The sequence below is a fragment of the Spermophilus citellus genome (genome assembly GCF_964194105.1).
Source record: "Spermophilus citellus genome assembly, chromosome: 7".
In the NCBI taxonomy this organism is placed as follows: Eukaryota; Metazoa; Chordata; class Mammalia; order Rodentia; family Sciuridae; genus Spermophilus; species Spermophilus citellus.
In genome coordinates this window covers 113979321-114002040 of record NC_138188.1, presented here as the reverse complement: position 1 = coordinate 114002040, position 22720 = coordinate 113979321, and the positions used below count along the sequence as shown (strand labels likewise).

The 22720-nt window shown below is 33.8% G+C and overlaps 1 protein-coding gene across 4 annotated transcripts in view; it reads left to right on the top strand.

The window, feature by feature from the left end:
• Window positions 1-22720, top strand: part of OPA1 (OPA1 mitochondrial dynamin like GTPase) — an 83985-nt gene that overhangs the window by 31092 nt on the left and 30173 nt on the right. For all 4 annotated transcript variants that reach the window (XM_081300862.1, XM_081300863.1, XM_081300861.1 and 1 more), the window contains 15 exons: window positions 1558-1671; window positions 4744-4824; window positions 4948-5022; window positions 5333-5404; window positions 5493-5592; window positions 5920-6050; window positions 8420-8492; window positions 8592-8664; window positions 9561-9676; window positions 10668-10732; window positions 11440-11516; window positions 17273-17438; window positions 19729-19881; window positions 21147-21255; window positions 22512-22591. In XM_081300862.1, coding sequence (XP_081156988.1) covers window positions 1558-1671; window positions 4744-4824; window positions 4948-5022; window positions 5333-5404; window positions 5493-5592; window positions 5920-6050; window positions 8420-8492; window positions 8592-8664; window positions 9561-9676; window positions 10668-10732; window positions 11440-11516; window positions 17273-17438; window positions 19729-19881; window positions 21147-21255; window positions 22512-22591 — 1485 coding nt within the window. The remainder of the gene's footprint in view (window positions 1-1557; window positions 1672-4743; window positions 4825-4947; window positions 5023-5332; window positions 5405-5492; window positions 5593-5919; window positions 6051-8419; window positions 8493-8591; window positions 8665-9560; window positions 9677-10667; window positions 10733-11439; window positions 11517-17272; window positions 17439-19728; window positions 19882-21146; window positions 21256-22511; window positions 22592-22720) is intronic.

Sequence of the window (22720 nt, the reverse complement as noted above, 5' to 3'; positions counted from 1 at the left end):
CCTGAACCACGAATTAAATTAGGCACACAAATGAAATTTAACCTAATAGAATTTAAATGTATTTCTAAAGAGTAAACTAGCTATAGAAAATTTGTGGAGAGTTAGTAATCTAGTATTAGAAAAAGTGGTTTTAATTGATTAGCACAAGTTTTTTTAATTAAAATTTGGCTATAAATAATGGATCTGATTAATGTTTTGCTATATCAACCATCATTTTGTCATGGGTTTTCAAAAACTCATTTATTTTTATTTTTAATTTGGCTTTATTGATCATGGATTCTGAAACTGGATTTCTGAATGTTTTGTTTCCAAAAACAAAAATTATCTTTTGCTCATGGCACATGTAAAAAAAGAAGAAAAAAAAAAAGCCATTTTTTTTCCCCCTTTCAAAGGGGAGAAAAATCACCATGTGTTGAAAGGAAATCAAAACAAACAACTACATTCTGCAGCATGAAACAGTCAACTCAGGGCTACCATTGCCTGATGACCTTCTATCAGATTTTATGTGAGGTCTCTCAGAAGGATGTACATTTAGTCCACCCTGAAGATGACCACAATACTTTTCCCCAGTAATCTAATATGATATTTAATAACCCTTTGCTTCCAAGGGCATTTGTTCTTCATTCTAATGCAAATTCAACCTTTTATACATTACTTTTTTCCTACTTCTCTATGAAACTAGAACCTCCATCTAACTGATATTTTATACCGAAAAGATGGATTACATTAATAGAGCATTAACCCCTATTCTTAGAAATTTGACCTAATATAGCATATTAACTGACACATCTATCTTATAAATTATTCTTTTTTAAAATTATATCATCCTTTTTCTACATTTTTATTGCTTCTTTTTAATCATACGTGACAGTAGAATTCATTGTGATATAATTGTACCAGCATAAAATATATCTTATTCTAGTTAAGACCCCTTCTTATAGATGCATATGATGGTAGGATTCACTGTGGTGTACTCATATGTGTACATAGGAAAATTATTTCAGATTCATTCCATTGTCTTTCTTTTTCCCATCCCGATTCCCTTCCCTCATTGTTATACAAAATACATATATGATGATGTGAGGGGGAAGAAGAAAAAAGAGAGAGAGAGAGAAATATGTCACAGTAGATTGGGTAGAGGAAGGTGATGGGAGGGGAGGGGGGGTAGGGAGGGTAGCAAAATACAACAGACACTAGTATTGTTGTATGTATATATGTGGCTGTATAACCAATGTGATCCTGCAATCTGTACAAGTGGAAAAATGAGAATTCATACCCAATTTGTATCAAATGTATGATATGTCAAGATCATTGTATTGTCTTGAGCAACTAATAAAAAAACAAAACAAAACAAAGGTTGAATGTTTTTGCTGATATGTGGAGGCTAACCCACAATAAGTGGGGAGAGGGAATGAATAGATAGGCTCAGTAGGTTAGACAAAAACTCATTTTTTAACTATAATAATTTTAAAAGACTAAAAAAGCAACATTTCATATCTATTTAAGCAAATTTTTTATCTGAGAAATATGAATAAATGTTATTTGCTTTGTGATAAGGTTGTTGTGGTTGGAGATCAGAGTGCTGGAAAAACAAGTGTGTTGGAAATGATTGCTCAAGCACGAATATTCCCTCGAGGATCTGGAGAGATGATGACCCGTTCTCCAGTGAAGGTAGGAAAAACAGCCATCTGAATGAAGTGCTTCAGGAGACTCACCACTTGATGAGGGCTGTTCATTGGGTAGAAATCAAGACTTTTAGTTAAAAGAAGTTTTATATAGCATTTTGAATGATTCTTAGTGTAGAAATGAGTAAGTGGCACAGCCAGAATGCCCATGTGGCAGAAAAAGAGAGTGTGGATGAGGACAGTGGAGGTACAGTGGCTGGCCAGGCTAGTTACAGCTCCTTGGGTGGTTGGAGGAGAGAAGCACTGTCATGTTTAAGGAACAGTAAAGACACCAGTGTGACTTGACCAGAGTGGAGAATTGTGATGATGTCACAGAGATAATGTAGGACTGAGTGAAGCAAATTATTAGGGCCTTGCACACCATTGCAAAAACCATGATTTTTATTTTGAATAAGACGAAGAGCCAGTGCAGAATTTAAAGCAGAGTTATATTGCCTTTTAAGGGGTCTGGCTGCTATGTTAAAACTAGATAAAGGCAAGATAGATAGAATCATGGAAACCAGGTGAGAGGCTATCAGATTATCCAGTTGATCCTTGGACCAGTGAAGTAACATTGAAGGTAATAAGAAATAATTTGATTTTGAATCTGTTTTAAAGTAGCAACAACAGGATTTCTTGCCATATTTAATAGGGAAAGAGAGGGTATATGCTAGTGATGAAGGAGGTTGTGGACCTAAACACAGGACCCAGAATTGCATCCTGGGCACTCTCAATATTAAAAAGTTGAATGAAGAGACAATAAAGAAATGTGTGAAGGTCCAGCCAATGCAATAGGAGGGGAACCAGGACCTTACTGGGATCAGGAGAAAATATAGTGAGGAGGAGGAAGTGATCAGTAAGGTCAAATGCTGCTGAAAGGTTACAACAAAGACTGAGGAGCAGTCAGTCAGTGGTGTGGCCAGATATGGTGGCACACACTGTAATCCCAGTTACTTAGGAAGCTGAGGCAGGAAGATGAAAAGTTCAAGTGCAGCTTCAGCAAGACCCTGTCTCAAAATAAAATTAAAAAGTCTGGGAATGTGGCTCAGTGGTAGATTGCTTGCCTAGCCTGTAAAAAGCCATGGATTCAATTCCTAGTCCCTAGTACCACCAAAAAAAAAAAAAAAAGAAAAGCAATCATTTCAGTTTACCAGTGGGGACACATAAGTGGAATATATATGGAAATTTTTTGATTGCTTCTGCTTCCTCAATGAAATGAGAAGCCAAATTATCAGCTGTTATATAAGGAGAAAGGATTGAGACAAGAGAAAGAAATGAAGACTTTATGAGAAGTTGATGTACCTGTAGTAGTGAATTGATGAAGTCAAGTAGTGTTAGGATTGATGAATTAGAAATCCCCATTAAGATCTGTGGACATAAATTTAAAGTGAATCTGTGGGTTTTTTGGTGAGGAGGGGGTGTTCCTTGTTCTTTGTTTTACAGTTAGCTGGTGGGGTGGGTATGGAATTATTAAGAATTGGGAAATTGGAAATCACCAAGAATTATAGCTAGAATAGTGGTAGAAAATGAGACAATGAGCTGATATCAAAATCTTCAAGAAGTTAAATCTTTTTATAATTGCAACAAGGAGTATTGGGCAGTCTAGTATGATTCAAACAAGAGAATGCACTTTTTTGGGTCTGGCTGTGTTGTGTGATACTTGTTCATTCTTCATGTTTCTGTGCTATTGAGTGAATGTACCATACTTTATAAATCCATTTTACTATTAGTAGGAATTTGGGGTACCTCCAACATCCCAAAGTGAACCTATGCTTCATATCACATTTCATAATCAATTGGAAATCTACCTTTGGTGTCGTTACTAGTACCTTAATTGTAGAGGTTGTGGATAATAATGCAGGGGAGAATTAACTTTGTTCTGGTAGGTAGTTGTAGTGTGAACAGGTTTTCTTGAAACAGATAAGGTTTGTCTATTTCAAGTTGGCCACTAGTCTTCTAATGTTTTTTCCAGGTTTTTTCCAGATTTCTCCTTCTTGATGGACCCTGCACTCCATATTTTTGTCTCCCCAGGACAGTGAAATTAGCAAAGTCTTGACTTAGCATTTTAGTCTCTTTGCTGCTACTTTCTGCTTGGTTTTCTAATATGCACATGTCTTGAAGGCAAACAGTGCACAGGATATAGGACTTAGTTTTGTCAGGGTGTCACTTTTGCAGTTTATTTTTCTCTGGAATCATGTCTACTTGATAAACCTGAACTCCAGTTTTTGTCTAGTCAATCCAGCAAAACTGCTGCAGGTTTCAGACTTTTTTCTTGTCCTCTGCCCTATGCCACAAATCAACAAATGCTCTGATGGAAAACAGCTGCAGGAGAATCCCCTGCAAATCCCCCTGGGATCCTGGACTTTGTCTAGGATATGCCATAGTTGCTTTCAGCACTATTTTTTTTTTTTAAATCTAATCTGGTAGTTACTGTCAGTGGAAGGAGTTGTATTTTTAAAGTAAAATAGTAAAATTAAAGTGTGAAAAGTATAATTGCTAAATTAAGGAATGTGAAATTTAGAAGTTCTCATAAAACCCCTTGTCCAAGGGCCACTCCTTGGGTAAAGCTTCTCAGACTCTCCTAATATCATTGCCATTCTTATCTGTGGCACCCTAGGCTTTGCCACTCTGTTCTGTCTATGTGTATTTCTCCTACTATGTAGTGAGGCCTAACACAGGGCCAGTCAACTATATTTTCTTAACTGCAACACTTGACAAATAGGTCATAAGCATAAATGTTGAATAAATGAATTGCCCTTTACTTGAATTCACCTTTGAAGTTAATTGTAGTCCTTTCTTTGAGTTTTTCCAGTTTCACTGTATTCTGCATGACATTGACTAGGGAATGAAAAGGGGAAGAACATTTGGTTACAAGATATGAAGTAGTCAGTAATCTTGTTGGAAAATCACAACACATGTGATATATACATGAGCAATACAGAACTGCCAGAGTGATAGCTCTAGTGTGAAGAATTGTCAGATGTGTATGATGAAGTGGCTCTGGCTGGACCAGGTAAGTGCTGTAGAAATTAATATTAACTATAAATGTATCATTGTTATTTGTTTTCTGTAATTTCAGGTGACTCTAAGTGAAGGTCCTCACCATGTAGCCTTGTTTAAGGATAGTTCTCGGGAGTTTGATCTTACCAAAGAGGAAGATGTAAGTAGAATTCATCCAAGGCTTATGTGTGTAACTTTATAAGCCCTGTGAGCTTTTAAGACAATTAAATGGAATATCTGTGAACTAATATTTTCTTTGAATTTTGTTATCTTCCTTTAACAGCTTGCAGCATTAAGACATGAAATAGAACTTCGAATGAGGAAAAATGTGAAAGAAGGTTGTACAGTTAGCCCTGAGGTAAGAGTTGCAGTTTATTTCAAAATGTTTTATAGAAGTGCATTGTTTATAGTTTCAAGTAAATTTCAGTATTGGTATTGATGTTTGATTATAGCTGTCCCAAGATACAGAAATTTTTTGAAAAATAATCTAAATAATGTATCATTTTGTAGATAATATTCTAGAATAATTACTTTTAAGATTAGAACAACTTTTTTTTTTCCAAATGCTTCATCTGAATGGATGAGATGCTGAATTTTCAGAATATATAGCACCAAAAAAATTCTTAACAACCCCCGCCCCCCAATTTATGTTTTTTCTTCCTGAATAGACTATATCCTTAAATGTGAAAGGCCCTGGATTACAGAGGATGGTGCTCGTCGACTTACCAGGTGTGATAAATGTAAGTATAGACAAAACATGATTTTTTTTTTTTTTAATTTCTACTGTGGGTAACATTTATAATGACATTTAAAACCTTTTTCTTCAAGACTGTCACATCAGGCATGGCTCCTGACACAAAGGAAACTATTTTCAGTATCAGCAAAGCTTACATGCAGAATCCTAACGCCATCATACTGTGTATTCAAGGTAAATCATACTAAACAATTTTAGTTACATTGATATGCTTTCTTTAGTAATCCAAGCTTCACCCCCAATAATGCACATTATGTAAATGTACAAGACAAATAGATGTTTAGTTTTCCTTTTTTTTCATTTTATTTGCATATAGAATTGAAGTTGAGGATATTTTCATATTTTTCATTCTAGGAATCATAGAAATTTTTATTGTTCAGAGTTTCCTTTCATAAGTAAGGTAAATGTATTAAGAAAATGGTTCTTGTTATAAAGCAGACATTAACTATATAGTTTGTATTTACTTTGCAATTATTATAGTGTCATTTTTCAACTTTTCAGATGGATCTGTGGATGCTGAACGCAGTATTGTTACAGACTTAGTCAGTCAAATGGATCCTCATGGAAGAAGAACCATATTTGTTTTGACCAAAGTAGACCTGGCAGAGAAGAATGTAGCTAGTCCAAGCAGGGTGAGAGCAAATTGTTTATTATAAGAACATAATAGCTCTAGCTGTAATAGGGATTGGTTAATTTTTTTTAATTTTTTAATCTTTGTTAGTATTTATGGGATTTGATTCCTATTTTAAAACGAAGTATCAGAAAATTATAGTAAATTACTCAAGTGTAATTTTGGAATATAAATAAAATTCCATGTATATTGTAACTAATTTACTTACAAAATATTTTAAACTGCTAATGTTTGCCTTCCCTTCCTTTCTTCCACAAATCAGTGGTAGTATAGATTTATTTTGGATCTTACATATGCCATTTTACTGCAGGAAGGATTACCTTCTCTCATTCATCAAGACTGCGTGGTATAGCAGATGTTTTATTGAGCATCAGGCTCCAGCTTTCATCCATGCTCCACTATCAACTGGTTGTGTGGTCTTAGGCAAACTTAATCACTTTTCTGTATCCAGTCAATCCAGAATCCAGCCCATTAGTCTAGTTGACTAGATAAAATCTAAGATCATTTTCATTTTTAAAATTCTGTGTGTTCTATATGTAGTATTCAAATGTCTCTTATCTTAGGAAAATATGTTTAGAATAATTTCATTGAAATCTGTTAACAGCTTTCCTATTTCTCCCCCCTCCTTGTGTGTCTTATTAGGGTTCAAGTCTTCTTTTAAAGATGTTCTCTATTTACTTGTAAAGACAGAAACTTCTGTGTTAAGAGTCTAGAAATATGTAGCCAGATTGCTTAGCTTCAAATCCTGGCTTTATCATTTGTAGCTGTGTAATCTTGAGTAAATTTTTTTAACTTTTCAGAGCTTAAGGCTTCATCATCTGGTGGAATGAGGATATTCATGGTACTGTCTCATAGGTTGTGAAGGTTTAATGAGTTTAATAAATATGCTAAAGTGGTTGGAATAATGCTTGGCACAGAAGTATTTGTTATATACATGGAAGCTATCATCTTTGAGTAATATTGTCCTACTCATGTGTGACAACAGCTTTAGACTTTGGTACGCAGCCCCACTGCTACTTCATAGAATGTGTCCTTCCCTTTTTACACCTTCTGGGACTATTCCTCAGTATCTGGAGTCTCCCAAACAGACCAGCCCTAGGTTCAGTGATTCTGCAGAAGAACTCACAGGACTTACCACATAGTTATATTTATACCTAAGGTTTATTACAGTGAAAGGATACAAAGGAAGTCTGGCAGCCACAAATTGCTTGTTAGAGACTTCACACCTAAGGTTTTTTGTCAGATAGACATCCTCATGTACCAAAATTCCAGACTCCCACAAGGAAGGCACATTGTTCAGCATAAACCACATTACTTGTACAAAGAGCCACTGTCATTTAGAGTAAGTTTTATATCAGTATAGGGGATTGTTTATCAGTTAAGTTCCCAGATGCCAGGAAAAGGAAACAGGCCTTTTTCAGGATTCTCTCAGGCCTGCTGTATTAACTCTCCATATCCTCATGACCTCCGCTGTGCCTTATTTTTAAGAGTAAGGCCTGATGTGGCTGTATTGGTCCTGATGTAGAGGAGAGAAGTAAAGTAGAAACAAATTTATGTGGCCTCCATTTCTCTCCAGACCTTTCTTTCTTTTTTTTTTTTTTTTTTTTTCTCCTTTGTAGGATAGTCAGTTTGAATTTCATTTGAAATGGAATTAAAGGTTATTTTGTTCTTTTTCATGTCAAAGATTCAGCATTAGCATAGATTGTAATGAGTCTTAGAGGAGGAATTCCTACCCCAGTATTCATCTGAATGGGCCTCAGGGGTAGAAACTCTTATATTTTCTGTGCATATATATGCTTTTCTGGGTTTAGCATCTAGTTTTTATCACACTCAGAAAAAGGATTTTTGACACTGAACAAATAGAGAACCAATGGGTCCAACTATTAAAAAGGGAGGTGGGGGAAGGAGAAAGAAGAAAGACTAAAAGAAGACAATCCAGCTTGTTTAGAGGTTAGATATTTGAAGACACTGGGGAAATAATAATAAAAAGATATCATTTGAGTGTTTTTCTTTGCCTATTCGAAGTATTGTATTATCTCATAATCTCAACAACCTTTTTGAAAAAATTAAGGCTACATAGTTGTTCAGTGGCAGAGCAGGAATTCAGAGATTAACTCCAAAGCACTACATAATCATTCCAAGTTTTAATTTCAGTGCATATGTTTTAATAAGACATTTTAATAGTAAAATTAAATGTATTTGTTTTTCTCAAATAGCAGTTGAATTACATTTAAATGCTTTTGTACATACTAATATATTTTGCTCAACACGTATAGCATCACAAATTATCTTGCTTTCTAAATTATGTATTGTCCTTTTAAAAATTATGTAAGCTTCTATCTCATTTATTTTTCCTTCTTTTAAAAACAGATTCAACAGATAATTGAAGGAAAGCTCTTCCCAATGAAAGCTCTGGGCTATTTTGCTGTTGTAACAGGAAAAGGTATGCAAGATGGATTATTATAACTCATTTTCAGTTTTTTATTCAAGTAATAAATATTAATTTCCTTGATGAAAATTTGATCATCATTTTTTTCCTTAGGAAATAGCTCTGAAAGCATTGAAGCTATAAGAGAATATGAAGAAGAATTTTTTCAGAATTCAAAACTTCTAAAGTAAGTATCTTGCAAAAGTATTTTAAAATTTATATTGAGGGGATAGTTTAAATCTTTTCACTTAAAAAGTCATTGTTTTGTAGCTATTAATTTAACATGGACTTTTTTCCCCAACTAGTGGTCTGTATCTAATAAGTAAGTTCTTCAGCTACTCTGACAGAATTGGGAACAGTTTGTCACATAGTACACAGATGCAGGGAAGATAAATTGCCCCCGAAGATGTGGACACTGGAAGACAGCACTCACACCTCCTATGTTATTTCACTTAGAAAGTGATTTTTTTAAATTAGCATTTTCTTTTTAAAATATGTGTTCACATTTTGTTTTAAAGTATTAGGGAAAGTTGAACTGAGGATGTCAAAAGAATATCTCTGAATAAGTATTATCAGAATTTGATAGAGGTATTGACTAAAAAGGAAAAGCTAAAAGGGCAATTGAATTATATTAAAGCTTTATACATAGAGTGTTTCTGGAAATAGAATAGTGTATCTGCCAACAGCCTACAGAAGTGTCTATTGGGAAGAACTGATAGACATGGAACTGTGCTGTCAATACAACAGTTGCTAGTCTGCAATTATTAAAAATTTAAATTAGATAATATTTGATAAAATTAAAAATTTTAACACACTCAGGAAAGGATTTTTGACACTGGACAAGTAGAGAACCAGTGAGTCCAACTATTTTAAGGGCTCAGTAACCTTATATGGCTAGCAGTTACTCTATTGGATTGCCCAGTTGTGGAACTTTTCCTTCACCACAGAAAGTCATACTTGATATAAGTGGTATAAGATATAAGTGGCTATTCTCATAACACACAGGTGCATTCTCCAAGTTAGTGGTAGTATTATTGTCCCTTTACCGTTTGAATATATTTTAGCTCTTGTTTGTTTCAATAGGACAAGTATGCTAAAGGCACACCAAGTGACTACAAGAAATTTAAGCCTTGCTGTATCAGACTGCTTTTGGAAAATGGTACGAGAGTCAGTTGAACAACAGGCTGATAGTTTTAAGGGTAAGTTGGATTTTTAAAATAAGCAAACAAATTTAGACATTTTATTAGCTGGCAATCTTCAGCATCCATCATGTTTCATTCCCTATCTTTATAGTTGCCTAGAAGTTGTACTTGATTTACTGTTAGACAATATGTGGAAAATGGAAAAACACAAACCTTTGGTGTGTCATTAATTATGAGATTTTCCCTTTGAGAAGAAACATTGCTAGGAGCCATTACAGAGTATTAAAAAAGTCAAGAAGTTTGTAGTAATGCTTGAGAGGAAGCTTACTTACTAAACTATACAGAACTTCGATTCTCTCTTTATAAAGAAATGTGAGGAAACATGTTGGGACGCAGAGCACCCTGTGCTTCAGCTACATTGTCCTGTTTTCTTAGTCCCACAATTTACTGCTCTGTGTCTTTCCTTACATAGCATCACCTGGTGAGAATATAGTCTTCTCTTTTCCCATTTGGAAAATTTATATATTTATCCCACTTAGTACCTGAGCAACCTGTTAAGTATTATTTTTATTCCCATTTCACAGAAGAGAATACAGGTGCAGAGTAATTTACACAACTGGTGTTACATAGCAGTTAGACTGAGGATTTAAATCTTAGTGGCCTAACTCCAGATCCTACTTTTAGCAGCCATACTAAGCTGCTGCACCTGTTTGTGAAATGGGAAAACTAGAATCAAAGAAAATATTAGATAACTATTGCAATTATAAAATTCTGAGATGTTAAGAACCCAGAGTACTAAGGAATCATAGGTGCACCCTCAGAAATCCGGTTGATACAGAAGATATGCAAGATAGCCTTTCACCATTACACCTGAGAAGAAAGAGAATCATGGGGCTGGGGTTGTCGCTCAGTGGTAGAGCACTTGCCCAGCATATGCGAGGCACTCGGTTTGATCTTCAGCACCACATAGAAATAAATAAATAAATAGATAGATAGATAAATAAATAAATAAGAATGATAAACTTAAAACAGTTTTCTTCTTCCTCAGCAACACGTTTTAACCTTGAAACTGAGTGGAAGAATAACTATCCTCGCCTGCGAGAACTTGATCGGGTAATATATGGTATCTCGTATATTTTGTAGATATTTTAATTTACTGTATTCTAACAGAATTGATGTTAATGAGAGATCTTATTAGCTAAATTGCTTTGGTTTGGACTATAATATAGACACAGTTATCTCTTCTAAAATAAATTGTTTACTGTATTTCATAATGTAATTAGGTATCATAAGATATCAAAACTAGTGTTAAAATGTTTCCTGAGAATTGAAGAATATTCTTTAAAGTGTAATCAAAAATTTTTTAAAATTACCTTCCAGCATTTTACCTTAGAGAAGTAGACTCTAATTTAGTGGAAACTGAATATTGTTTTTCCTTAATATTAAAATACCATTTGTTGTAAAACAACCAACCAACATTTATTTACTATTACACTAAATAGATAAATATTGTTTCATATAACATCAGTAATATGGAAATCTTTGGGGAAAAAATGCTGATGAAAACCTACATTTGGAATTGAGTAAGGTGGTCATTTATATCAGTATTTATATCACTTTTTTTTTGTCCTTATCTGGATAATGATATTTCAAAAAAAAATTTTAAAAATAGATTATAAGAGTATTTTTGCTAGGACTGCATATTTTTACATAAATTCAGCCTACTACCCTACCAAAGGCTTTCTTTTGGTTTCCTTAAAATCATAACAGGGCAAATTTATTGTCTTGCAAAAAATCTTACTTGTATTTATATTGCCTAGAATGAACTATTTGAAAAAGCTAAAAATGAAATCCTTGATGAAGTTATCAGTCTGAGCCAGGTTACACCGAAACATTGGTGAGTATTTGACTTTGCCATTAATCCCTTGTCTCAGTGATGTTACTATTTGAATTAAATGAAATATGCAAACTTAGATTGATAAAGCAGTGTTTATTGTTGCATAAAATTATATCTTTTCAAGATGTCTGCTATTGTAATCTAATCATTGAATTTCTGGAAGATAACTTTCTACATGGTCTTTTAAATCTTTGGCTTTTCTTTACAGTTAATAAATATATAATCATGTTTTCTATAAAATCATTTAGGTGAAGTCTTCATAAATTATGCTTTATATACATAGCAAACAATCTATTAGAATTCGTTGTTAGATTAATCATAGAGAAAAAAACTGTAGAGAAAATTGTTTTATAAAGAGAAAGTAGTATATATTCCCAAGTTCTCATTTTAGAGTAAGGACAGTTATTGCTTTCTAAACATACTCCTGCTATATTGTATACAGATCACATTTTCAAGATTTGTTATTTATTTATTTATTTTTGCCTTTTTACCTCTGCAGCATTTTACCTAAGGTAAATTCTAACACGAATCTCTTTTAACGTGAAGGATCACCTTCAGTTTATGTTTTGTGTTAATTTGGGCATTCTTAAATTTGTTGGATTGGGCATTATAAACAAATAAACTATATGTACCTCAGTCAGCTATATAAAAGTAGCTTTGAAATTTTTGCAATCATTATATTGATTAATAAATTCTTTGTGCCTAAATTATTTTCCATACATGGTCTATGGTATATTTAAGAATTTATCATTCTTGTAGCAAAACTATTCTTACCACCATTCATGATAAATATTTTTAGTACCTTCTATGTTTGCTCAGTTGAAGGTTTTCACCACCAAGTCAGGACACTAGTGTCTAGTCCTTAAATTTGAATTTGGTTTCACTAGTTTCCCCATCCCAGTGTCCTTTCTTCCTCAGTAATGATCCTTCCTCTCTCTTAGTCAATATTTGCCCCCCTTTTTTTCTTTCCTGTACTGGGATCAAATCCAGGAGTGCTCTGCCACTCAGATACATCCTCAGCCCTTTTTAGTTTTGTATTTTAAGACAAGGTCTCTCTAAATTCCCAGACTTGCCTCTCAAGTTTGCCATTCCCATCTCAGCGTCACAGATAAGTAAGATCTGTTTAGCAGTACTTGACCATTTTTAATCTCTCCTTAATCCTTACCCCCCAAAAAAGAGATCTGATCTCATCTATACTTGTTGATTTATTAATCATATATATATATATGATACAACTTCTTATGTTTGATATATTTATGTTTTAACCTATTTGCAGTAGTGTTGTGTAAGTCAGTTAGCTTTTGAATTTGCAAGAAACAGATACATAATATTTGTGTTTAGATGCAAATACAGAACTAATTGCTTTGTCAGGTTGTATGAGAGTAATGTTTGTAAATGATTTGTAAACTAAAACATATAATCATTTAGTTTATGGGAGGGAAAACTGATCCTTCTGCTAATTAATTTCTGGCATCATCAAATGGAAACCTTAGTTTTGGTTGGACAGAGCAATCCTGAAATCAAAGAATATCTACACTGATGTAAACCCAGAAGATAAATCTAATTTATTTAATACCAGGGGGCCAAATGGATAGTGAAGGAATAAGAAACCTGTACTGCAAGATTGACTATTGAAAAGGCAAGGGTGAGAACATCTGGCTCCTGGAGAATTATTTCTGTGAGCTGTCAATCAGATGATTCTCTCATATTTTCATTGACTTTTTTTCCTTCAGACTCTAGACCTTAAAAGGACATGAATCACAAGAACAAGTCCTAATCTAACTTTATGCCACATTGAATTTAACTGCACTACACTAAAAACATTTAATTTTTGTGACATGGTTGATATTGCCTTATAAATTTTTATTGGTATCTCTTGCTGCATAATGTCTTGTGATGTTTTAGGACACATGCCTAATGTCTATATAATTATTTAAATCACAGGACTGATTTATATTTCAGTGTTATAAGCACCTTAGCTCCTAACATTTTTTTATTCATTTGTAGACATTGAACTGTATTTTAGTTGTGTTTTTAAAAAGTTGGGGTTTTGATTTGACAAGTATTGGATTGTAGACTGTCAGCATTTCTACATAAAGTACTTGGTTTTCAAGAACCAATTATTAATATAAGTAGGAGATACTGGCATATCATTAACATGTTACCATCAACAAGTATATGTCTTTTCCAGTAAGAGAGTTGGTTGGCTTCATAGATATGGACTTTAAAAAGGTACTCTGGTATTCATGTAATTTTTGGTGAAAAGTATTGTTTATTTTAATTTAGTTTAAAATAATGAAAATAAAAGTAAAATAGAAAAGCACAGTTGAATCCCCTAATTCAAGTTTGAGAAATTGAAGAGCTACAAAATCATAATCAGAGATTTAATGGGTGCATTGGTGTTCGGTATCACGGAGACCAGGCAGTAAAAGCAAGAGAGGTGAGCCAGGTAGCTGTGTCCACTGGCTTAGCATAGATGGAGTCAGGAAGTAAGAAATAGAACAATAGATGACAGCCAGAATATTAAGTTTTACAAGCCATATTCAGAAGCTTAGAATTTATTCCATAAGTGGGGCCCATTGAAGAGGTTTAGATCAGGTTTATATTTTAGAAAGATCTTTGTGATATAGCAATGGAATACAGGTAGAGAAAACTAGAAGTAAGGAAGCAGTTGACTGCTACAATAAGAGGTGATGATGGCTTAAATGTGGGTAGTGGTGGTGTAGGTGAAGAAGAGGAGCCATTTTCGAGATATTCAAAAGCTTACCTTAAAAATAGAATTGACAAGATTTGTGTTTTGATGGGTAGCTAATGAAGAAGAGTTCATTAAGTGAATATATTTATATCCAGCAATGACATTACTAGGAATATATGAAAATGAAGATATATTTGACAAAGATGAACACAGAAGAATCTTCACCTTGGTTTTGTTTATAAATGTAAAAAATAATGGACAGTAACTTACGTTTTCTATTCAGAATTACATAGTATTTGATTTTCCTATAGATTACTGTGCAGCCACTAAAAAATACAGGATGTTGACATGGGAAACATCATGTACATTAAGATTTGTAAAAAGCATTTATAGACTAGTATGAATAATATGGTCCACTTGTGTAAGTACACACACCCATATACAATATTTATATAGGCACTATACTTTTTAATAATAAACTACAAAGCGTGTGTCTCCTAGAAAAAAGATTTGGGGGACTTATTTCTCTGTATTGGTTGAAATTATTATATTGAGTAAGTTCTCTTCTTTTCATTTTATTTGTTTATTCGTTTTTTGATATTGGGGATTGGACCCAGGAGCACTCTACCACTGAGTTACATCCCATCCCTTTTTTTTAATTTATTTATTTATTTATTTATTTATTTATTTATTTATTTATTTATTTTCAGACAGAGTCTTGCTAAGTTAGGCTTAGGATCTAAGTTTCTAAGGCTGGCCTAAAACTTTAGATCCTCCTGCCTTAGCCTCCCAAGTCAACCTGTGATTACAGGCATGCACCACTGCAACCAGCATAAGTCCTCTTCTTTCAAATAAAAAAAAATCCACTTCAAAAAGTATTTCTTAGTTAAAATGAAATGTAGATCAAGTTCTTGGCGATAAAGAAGGTACAATTACAGTGTTATATGTATTTTGTGTATTTGTAGACTATATCCCTGGATGATGGACAAACCTACAATGACGAAATCTATAGAACATGCTAGGGGAATTGTTGGATGATGGCAACAGGAAGGATAGCAGATGGGTACAACCAGATGGGTGTCTTCATAGTACAGGAGTTTTTATATGAGAGTTGAGGACTAATGATCTAGAAGAGAGATTATAGGGTGAAGAAAACATAGCTTCTAACTTCCAATTCTGAAGCACATTTAACTGCTGACAGCTTCCATTCAGTAAAACTTAAGGATAATCACTTTCCTTAAGGGAGAGCCAGAAAGGTTTAAAGATAAAAGGAACAGGGAAAGAGTGAGAGTGTAAAATTCCTTATTGGTTATAGAACTGATATTAGGGCCATATTAAAAATAGTGATGGAGGGGAGCAGTAGGAGCCTGGGACAGAGGACAGCAACTTGGTGATGAAAGGGTAGGAGAGGCTGTATAAAGGAAAGTGATAGCAGCTGTCTGTTATGGATAGGAATGGAAAGCAGTAGGCTTGTCAGAATTTGGTACTCTGGATTTTGTTACAGTTTCAAAAGTGTGTCTGGGATATAGATTCTTGGTCCAAGAGTCCTAAAAAGAAATAACAGATCAAACCTGTTCTGAGGCAGGAGTAGAAAAAAGCCCTAGAGGTCAGAGACTGTACCCTGGTCTTCTGTTCTGTTTTCATACATCTTCCTATTTGTATTTCAAATGGCATTTCAGTAGGAATCCCTTACAAACTCCTTTTCTTTCATCTTCTTAAATTCATCCACTTTTTGTCATTACTCAGTGACTGAATATTCTCTGTTCTTTGGGCATCAGTGATGTATCCTTTCCTTGAACTCTAGTTTTCTGGTTATAACTGACCAAAGACCTTAAAATTGGCCAGGTGAAACTAGCAGCTAAGCTCTTTGTTTTGCTTTGGGGCAACAGGGGTGTTTCTATAGCCACTCTGAGCTCTGTGATTGGCCTCCAACGTTGACTGAGGTTATGCTGAAGACTGACCATATGATAAACAATGTGGTTTTTTGTTTTCATTTGGTTGGATTTGGTTATGCTTTAGTTTTTGTTTGTTTTTGAATCCTATTATAGTAAAATTTGGTTCAAGGGAAGATAAATATTTTCTTAAGATTTCACTTTTTTCTTAATTAAAATAATTTCTTATTTAGTGATCTGTGTTCTTAAAATTTCTTACAAATATTTTCAACTTTATCATGCACCTTTTATATTATTTCTTTAATCATGATGTGTTAAGTTATTTCATCTAGCAATACCATAAAATCACTATGCTTTATGATGTGGTCTGATAAATTGTAAAAATTACATCAAAAGTTTTGTGTTAAACTCTACAGTAAACACATAAAGTATGTGTTAATGTTAGACAAATAAGCACATGAAAATGCATAAAATTATTAGTTATTAGAGAAATGTGAACCACAGGAGATACCACTGTAAACCTGCTACAATAGCCAAAACTACAGACTGAGCATACCAAATGCCATTAAAGACATAGAGGACATAGAACTTGCATTCTCTGCTGGTAGGAATGTATAATGGTGCAAACATTTTGTGTAATAGTCTAGTGATATCTTAAAAAGTTAAACATATAATTATCAAAAGACCCAGTTATTTCACTCTTAGACATTTTCCCAAAAGGAATGAAAGCGTATGTCCTTACAAAGATTTTTAAATGTATTCCCATAACATCTTTACTTGTAATAACCAATAACTAGAAGTAGCCTAAGCATCCATCAACAGGTGGATGGATGAACAGATTCATTCAATGGAATACTTCTCGTAATAAAAATAAGTGAAATATTAACACATACAACATGATGAATTTCAGAATAATTATGTTGAGTGAAAGAAGACAAAATAAAGTTTTAGAAAGTATAAATTAATCATAGTCACAGTACATAGAGTGGTTCCAGCTTTGGGGATAATAGATATGTTTGTTATCTTGATTGCTGTAGTTCATAGATGTTATACACATGTCAAAACTTTATTTGCAATTTATAGTAAGTTAATGATACTTCAATCAAGCTGTTTTTAGAAACTTATTATATTTAAATTTGATGTTCTTATAATTTTGTTTTGCTTTTCAGGGAGGAAATCCTTCAACAGTCTTTGTGGGAAAGAGTATCAACTCATGTGATTGAAAACATCTATCTTCCAGCTGCACAAACCATGAATTCAGGAACTTTTAATACCACAGTGGATATCAAGCTTAAACAGTGGACTGATAAACAGCTTCCAAATAAAGCAGTAGAGGTTAGGATATAATTTAATTAAATGGGTAAGAAGCATTATCTGAAGAGAATAGGAGCTGTGAATTTTAGATTTTACTTTCATCACAGCCACTATTTTTCTATTTGGCCTTTATACTTCATTTATGCTTTGTTCCTCATCTCTCTGTTGGAACTAACCTTAATGTTGCTACCAGCTAATGTAGATATAAAAATTTGCTAATTGGGATGGTGTTTGCCTGAGGGCATTGGTTCTTCTCCAAAAGATAACATTTAACAAAACCAGCAAAATTTGTTTGAATGTGAAATATATTGAACAACTTAGGAAAATGTTTAATAGATCAAACATTTTATTTATTCATTCTTACAATGCTCAAATTACACTATTCATTTTCATAGGTAGGCTCTTGCCAATTAGACTAAGAATTATAAAAAGTACTTTAAGGAATCCATTTTTGTTACTTGTGTATCTTGTTTCGACTTTTTAGCTGTGTGATCTTTGGGCTGGGTGTTTAACCTTTCTGTTTTCTCATCTAAAAAACAGAAATGATGCTGTTTCCTACCTCACAGAGTTATTATAAGGACTAAATGAGTTCATATATGTAAAAAATTTTTAAATAACACCTGACCCACAGTAACTACTGAGGAAATGCAGCTGCTATTATGATCATCATCATTGTCCAGGCTGACCTGTCCTGCACATTGCTCTGTGCGGAGTATTCTTTATGAGGTTGCTCACAAAATTAGAGTCAACATTGAAAGTAATTTTTTTTTCACACTGACATTAAAAACAAAGTATCAGTTTCTAATTATTCAGGTGTGACTTCTCCCCTTTCCTGTCCTGCTTCAGTCCTGTGCTGCTTTAACCCTGTTCTCAGTTTCCTCAAGCCTCTCTTTCTTGCTGCCTTTCTGCCTAAGTAGTATGTTGCTTCACACAGTTCTCAAGATATTTACCCTGAATAAAAATTGGTGAGCTACTGCCACCACTTCACTAGCCCTCCTTACTACTGGCCCTAACAGTTTTCTGAGTCCTATCCCATGAGAGGATATTTTCATTCCTAAGATTTAAGTGTAAATGGTAAGTGATCATAAAAACCATGATTTCGTCTCCTGCCATTTACTGTTTTTGTTGTCGTTCTTGTTGTTGTTTGTTTTTTAATGGACAGCATGCCTTTATTTTATTTGCTTATTTTTATGTGGTGGGGAGGATCGAACCCAGTGCCTCACACATGCAAGGCAAGCGCTCTGCCACTGAGCTACAGCCCCAGCCCCACTTATTGTTCTTAACCTTAGGCACAATGGAAAGAACATGGATCTGGTGAGGGTCAGGAAGTGCAGATGTTAATACCTCACAATGCACTGTCCTTTTGACAATCATTTGTCTTTATGCCATAACTTCTTATATTTAGAATGAGGGTGTGATGAACAAAGTCCAACATTTAAAAGCCACTTAATCATAACCAGATTTAGTTCTTAATTATTTTTTAATACTGTACTCTTCCTTTTATTAGATTATTAGGAGCTAGCTATAATACAGTAGTGAATAATGCATGTATCTTGTTTGTATTCAAGCTATTTTTGAAAGTAATTATGCCTTTTTTCATGTGTTTGCTTAAAGGCAAAGATGTGAAGATAGTTGACTCAATAAGAAATTTTGAACTTTTTATGGTGTAGAAGCCAGCAAACTCAATTGTCTTACAGGTTGAAATGAACAAGTTAACTAAGGCAGGCCCAGTAGCACAAACCTGTAATACCTGTGGCTGAAAAGGCCCTAAGCAATTTAGCAAGACCCTGTCTTGAAATAAAAAGGGTTGGGGATGTGGCTCAGTGGTTAAGCACCCCTGGGTTCAATCCCTAGGACCAAAATAATGATGATGATGATGATGATGATGATGATGATGATGATAAAGATAAACAAGTTAACTAAATCTGCTAGCCAACTTGGAATGCAAACCTCATCTAAAGGAAGTGGCCCCTATTCAGCTCTACCAGGTGTTGTCATGTGGGAATGTGGGTATATTATTTCCAAATTGTCCATAAAATTTATATGAAGTCACTCAGTTTTTAAATGTTGGTGACTAACTTCTAAAAATTTAATACACTGTGTCTAAATAGTCAAACATGTCGGGAAGCCAAACCTGTCCCACCCACTACCTAGACCATAGTTTATATTTGCTGCCTTTTTCTTAATGTACTTTCCTTCATATGCATTTCCTGATAAGCTGATTTATCACATCTGTTTGACTTGATTTCATTATTTTTCATATTAAAGTATGTAGTATAAACACGGGTTTTTTCTTTTTAAATAATTGTAGGTTGCTTGGGAGACCCTACAGGAGGAATTTTCCCGCTTCATGACAGAACCCAAGGGAAAAGAACATGATGACATATTTGATAAACTTAAAGAGGCTGTAAAAGAAGAAAGTATTAAACGCCACAAGTGGAATGATTTTGCAGAAGATAGTTTGGTATGTCATTTTTTTTTAATTAGGATGTCAGCATCATTTTTAACATGATTTCTCAAATTGAGTTTTTTCCATAAGAGATTATTTTTATATGCCTTTTTAAATATTAAATTCTTAATTTAAAATACTAAAGTAAGGAAATAGATTTATTTTCTGTAATCTTCCCTTTAACATTTCTCTGTTCTTCTAAAATCTCTCTCTGCTATTTCATCTTGGCTATCATTTCAGAAATGAGTCAAACTGCAGTAAGCGGGCTCCCGTAAACTTCCACAAATTGTCATCTGTTAGTCATGTTATTGGCCTGTGTGTAGATAACTGGGTCTAAAATCTTTACCATGTGTTCACTGTTTGCCTTGTGCCAGGAGCTCTGCTTAGCATTTTGCAAGCATTATTTGATGTAATTCTTGGACAGCCCAATTATCATTGGCAGAACTGGGGTTCAGAGCCTGCTCAGACTGCAGAGTCTAGTTCCTGACCAACATCCAATATTCACCATCATAATCAGACCTTTATTAAGTATCTGCCGTGCTTAGAGAGTCATGAGAGGTACTGTTGAATGAAAGGATTGAGCAGTGCTATAGAAACGTATGTATCTCACCATGAACTGGTTGTAATTATAACTTTGCTTTGAAGAAATATTTGTCTTCATGTTGGAAAACTGTTTATTCTTGTTAAGTGCTTTGAAGACTGGGTTTCTTAGAGAATGATGCTATTTTCATTCATTCATTCAAAAGTTATAAAATTTGGAAACAAATTTTCAGCTAAAACAAATATTTAACAATATGATCTAGATCTTTTAAGCATTTATTTACCCTATTACTATTTTTATTGCTTTTAACAATGAAATAATAGTTATTACTTTTTCCTCTTTTTTTAAAAAATACTAATGACAGTTCATATTGCAAAAAAAAGAAAGGTGAAGATCATCTAAATTATTAACCCCTGGATATCGAGGTTCTGATTGTTTCATTTTGTGCAGTTCGATGTTTATTATACCTACCTACCACTACCTTTATCTCCCCTTCATTCATAGTTAACTTGTTTAATGTGAGCCAGGAGAGGATCTCCACTGTTTATTTTTTTTTTAGACAGAAAGATAACAACTAAGCAGGCAATTAAAAGAGCTCCTGCATTTTGATGGAAGGGATATGTTTTTAATGCTATTTTAAATACATCTGTTATTTTGAATATTCACTAAGCTGATATGAAATTACTGAAATAAGGAGACATTAAGTCAAACCCAGCTTTTTTCATTGCTTGTATTGCAGAGGGTGATTCAGCACAATGCCTTAGAAGACCGGTCCATTTCTGATAAGCAGCAGTGGGATGCAGCTATTTATTTTATGGAAGAGGCTCTTCAGGCTCGTCTCAAGGATAGTAAGTATCTTTGAATGTTGGTTCTGAACTGAGTTCTGAACATTTGTAGTGGTGAAGCAGTAGTGAACAGTGTAAAAATAAAACATTTCAAGATATTCGTCATTCATATAGTTGAATATTTGTTGGATTTTTCAGTCAAGTGTTTTATGACTACTAAAAAGAATAAATAAATTTGATACATGATGTTTACATGTATTCATATTCTAAAAAGTTATAATTCAGAATATTTGTGTTTGCTGCACTTTTAGGAATTCTATAAGCAATTGTACTTTTCATAAATTTCAGACACATAATTCTTTCTTATACATGTACCCATATCAGTCATCATTTTTTCCTTTATTTCAACTGATTTTATATTGATATGAAATAGTTAAGAAAGTAAGATCATTATTAGTAATAATTTTTGTCCTTGTTAAGTAATAAAATTCTTTTTTAAAAAATTTGATTTGTTATGTATAACAATAAAATGCATTACAATTCATATTACACATATAGAGCACAATTTTTCATATCTCTGGTTGTACACAAAGTAAAGTTACATCCTTCATGTTTTCTTACATGTACTTAGGGTAAGGATAACCATTGCATTCCACTAATTTTCCTAACCCTATGCTTCCTCTCTTCCCTTTTCCCTTTTGCCCTATCTAGAGTTCATTTAATCCTCCCCTACACACACACACACACACACACACACACACACACACACACACACACCATATTATGGCTCAGCATGCTTAAAGCAGAGAAATAATTCGGCAGTTGGTTTTTGGGATTGGCTAATTTCACTTTTCATTATATCTCCAGCTTCATCCATTTACCTGCAAATGCCATGAATCGATTCTCTTTTAATGCTGAATAATATTCCATTTTGTATATATACCACATTTTCTTTATCTATTCATCTACTGAAGGGCATCTAGGTTGCTTCCACCTAAATGTTAGTTCATATGGCAAAAAAGAAAGGTGAAGATCATCTAATGGGCTGGGGATGTGGCTCAAGCGGTAGCGCGCTCACCTGGCATGTGTGCGGCCTGGGTTCGATCCTCAGCACCACATACAAACGAAGATGTTGTGTCCGCCGAAAACTAAAAAATAAATATTAAAAAAAAAAGATCATCTAAATTATTAACTCCGGAATATCAGGGTTTAACTATTGTGAATTGTGCTGCTATAAACATTGATGTGGCCGTGTCCCTGTTAGTATGCTGTTTTTAAGTCCTTTGATGAATTAATTTAAGTTTTTTTTTTTTTCCTAGCTGAAAATGCAATTGAAAACATGATAGGCCCAGACTGGAGAAAAAGGTGGATATACTGGAAAAATCGGACCCAAGAACAGGTAAAAACGACTCTGTGGTCTCATAATAATATAATTTTGTTCATTTTAATTCAAGCATTAAAATATAATCTTTGCCTGGCTCTAGATCAATTCTAAGAATTTAAAATATTTTATGTTTGCCTTTCTAAG